This window comes from Octopus bimaculoides, chromosome 1 (genome assembly GCF_001194135.2).
Source record: "Octopus bimaculoides isolate UCB-OBI-ISO-001 chromosome 1, ASM119413v2, whole genome shotgun sequence".
NCBI lineage: Eukaryota > Metazoa > Mollusca > Cephalopoda > Octopoda > Octopodidae > Octopus > Octopus bimaculoides.
This window is the reverse complement of record NC_068981.1, coordinates 171,675,009-171,678,293: the sequence shown is the minus strand read 5'-3', so window position 1 is coordinate 171,678,293 and position 3,285 is coordinate 171,675,009. Positions and strand designations below refer to the sequence as shown.

The following is a 3,285-nucleotide window of genomic DNA, read 5'->3' as shown; positions in this document are numbered from 1 at the left end:
GCATGGAAAGCGGACGTTAAACGATGATGATGATGATGCATATATGTATACACACACATATATATATATATATATACATATACTTATATGCATTTATGTATGTAAGCATGTATGTATATAAATTAAAATTATAAAAGACATTGATACTATTAACTGTGCAAAGAAATAAAGTTTTAAATAAACAATAGTGCAAAGGTTTAATGAATGGAAGGAATGATGACTAATATCCATCAATAATTGTCTCCACACTTGACATTAGATGAAACATGATTTTAGATGAAAATTCTTGGCAAACATATACATATTTTTTTTTCTACATTTATTTGATGTAAGCCAACAGAAAATAAGCAATGAGCGAACCACCAAATAGGAACAAATAACAAACAAAAAATAAACAATTGAGCACCATTGCTAATCGTTTCCACTCATCTAATACTTTTTTCTCTGATTCTGCTTCACTGAGCTTCTTTGTATAGTCACTGGCAATTCTTCTGATATTAGCAATATCTGCTTCTATTTGTTGGTAGTCTGATCTCGGAGATAGACTTTCTGGCAAGTCATCTTCACAGAGGTGTTCTTTGTCAACTTCTCCTTGGTTCTGTATTTTTGGTAATGAGCAATAATTATTGATGCTGAGCTGGAAGCTGTTCTCTTCTGCAATCAAATATTGTGATCTGCTCTTTTTCACCATGTCCTTCAAACAAAGTATTGGAGCAAAGAAATCAAACACAATCTGTGAAACAGAAACAGAAGTATAGAAATACTTTAGAAAGAAATTAGATTAGTGAGGCTTTGTATATGATTGTTACAAATATATTGCATTAAGGAATTATAGGTTACAATAATGGATTCCCAATACAAAAAATAAATGTTGGCACTGTATATATACAACTGATAAATACAGAAGACAAAAGTAATTAAATAAATAAATCTATTGGTAAAGGTAAGTAGTAAAAAAAAAAAGCATTTAAAACAAACTGTTGACATGACAGACACACTGCAGTGTTGTAATTCTTTAGCTAATGTAATAAATTGGGAAGGACACATTAAATGTTTTTTTTTAATCAAAAATATTCTAGATATAATAAGAATAATACAATAAATGATAAAGGAAAGAAAATGTATTTATGGATTCTGCAAAGAAGGGTAGACTGATGAGAGTGAATAACTCATCCACTTATGATTCAAGTAAGCCTCTATGATTATTTGAAATAAGCAAACCATTATAAAATAATATCCTAATGCCTTGAAAAGAAAGAACATATTGAACAGGGTAGTTTGCTTAACAAAAATATACAAATAAATAAATGAAACAAAGAACAAAACAAAACAGGAATGATATAGCTAGAGCACTTTTGATTATAGATCTGGTTTATCATAGCTGACCTGGCACTAACATTAACATCATTTCATCTTATCAAAACAATATGCAAAACAATATAAGAAAACAGGCTGGTTCAATATATTTGTATCATATATAGATATATTATGAACCTTAAATATACTTTCATATTTTAGATCTTCAACAACTTTACTGCATATTGAGTAAGACCAGTTCCCTGATGGAACCAGAGTTCTGTCTTTCTTACAAGCACCTTGGTCTTTGCTAAAGGTAAACATTTACTTTGAAGCCTCAAGTGTTGGTTTTACTTCTATCATGAATGTCAGATTTCACCACAGATTCAACTATATGAACTTGCTCATCACCATACAAGAGTTCCCATGAACCATAAGTCATAAAATTCTCTGTGATGGCTTGTAAAACTATAATGAACTGAAGGGGACTGAGGACTTGATGGAACTCTATCTTCATGTTAAATTCATTGTTGAAATCATCGTTGAGTTTCATTTTACTTTCTGCACCTTTGTACATAAATTGTACAACTCTCACAAGTCATTTAACTACATCTAGTTTCTTTAGTAACCACCAGAACACAGAGCATGGAACCTAGGTAAACACCTTCTTCAAGTCAACAAATGCCGGAAATAATGATTTACTCTTAGCTGAGTATTTCTCCTCCAGTTGTCTTACTTGTAAGATGCATCTGTTGTACTTCTGGGCATGTAGCTGAACTGCTTTTCATTTATTTAACTCTGTCATGGATCAATTGTGCTATGACTCTCTCAATGAGGTTCAGAGTCTGGTACAAAAATTTGATGCTTCAATAATCTCCTCTCTTTTAGGTATCTTCATTCCTTTGAAGTAATTTATAATAAGACTGCAATGCTAGTCATTAGGTATGACCTTGTGCCCTTCCCAAGCCATAGGCCCCAGCTTCCTAGATTCTGTGGTATATACATATTCCTTTCTGAATGGGATGCAGTCTGTCACTGGATTACTCATTTTTGCTAGCTGACTGAACTGGAGCAACATGAAATGTTTTTTCTCACAAACACAATGCATTACCTTGTCCAGGAATCAAAACAACCTTATATTCATGAGTGTAACATCCTAACCACTATGCCATATGCCTCCATTTGGGTATGATACTTTCCTGTATTATCATATTTTAATGTGCATAAGGAACCCTTTTTTGTCAAAAATTAGGTTTAAAAAACACATGGATAGTATTATAATCCCTTACAAAACCTTTTTTCCAAATTTTAAGCCCCCAAAATTAGGGGGTTCCCTATACACGAGGGTTCCTTATATACGTTAAAATACAGTAATTTATTAACTCTCAAAATAATTATCATGTATCCTACCGCACCAGATATTTTGCGCATCTCAGAAACTGCCTCTGATAAACCAGAAGCTTTCTCTACCTTCATATCTTTAATCTTCAATCTGCTGCTTATACTTAGGTGCTGGAGCAGTTGTGTGGTCAAGAAGCTTGCTTCCCAACCTTATGATCTTGGGTTCAGTTCCACTGCATGACACCTTGAGCAAGTGTCATCACCTTGAGCTGACCGAATCCTTATGAGTAGGATTGGTAAACTGGAACTAAAAGACCCATCACACACACACACACACACACACACATGACACACGCGCACATGCATGCACACATGTGCATACGCGCACGCATTGTTTGTTTCCAGCCTTCCATGTAAAACATGTCTAGCCCATGGAGATATATTACCTTGCTTGGAAACAGGAGAAAGTCGTGACAGGAAAGGCATCTGGTCATGTGACCCATATGAGCTTGGAAAAGTGAATATTAAATGATGATGAAAATGATAATGATGTAGATGAGGGTGATATATTCGAAATTGATTACAAGTTAGCTATTTAGCTTCAATCAGTGTTACCATAGTTATAAGAAAAAATATTTATCTATAACC

The 3,285-nt window shown here is 33.5% G+C and overlaps 1 protein-coding gene across 1 annotated transcript in view; it reads right to left on the bottom strand.

Annotated features, from left to right (window-relative positions):
• Positions 1-113: 113 nt before the first annotated feature.
• Positions 114-3,285, bottom strand: part of LOC106874520 (neuronal acetylcholine receptor subunit alpha-5) — a 45,083-nt gene continuing 41,911 nt past the window's right edge. The window contains exon 7 of the mRNA XM_014922275.2: positions 114-733. Coding sequence (XP_014777761.1) covers positions 320-733 — 414 coding nt within the window. The 3' untranslated portion in view covers positions 114-319. The remainder of the gene's footprint in view (positions 734-3,285) is intronic.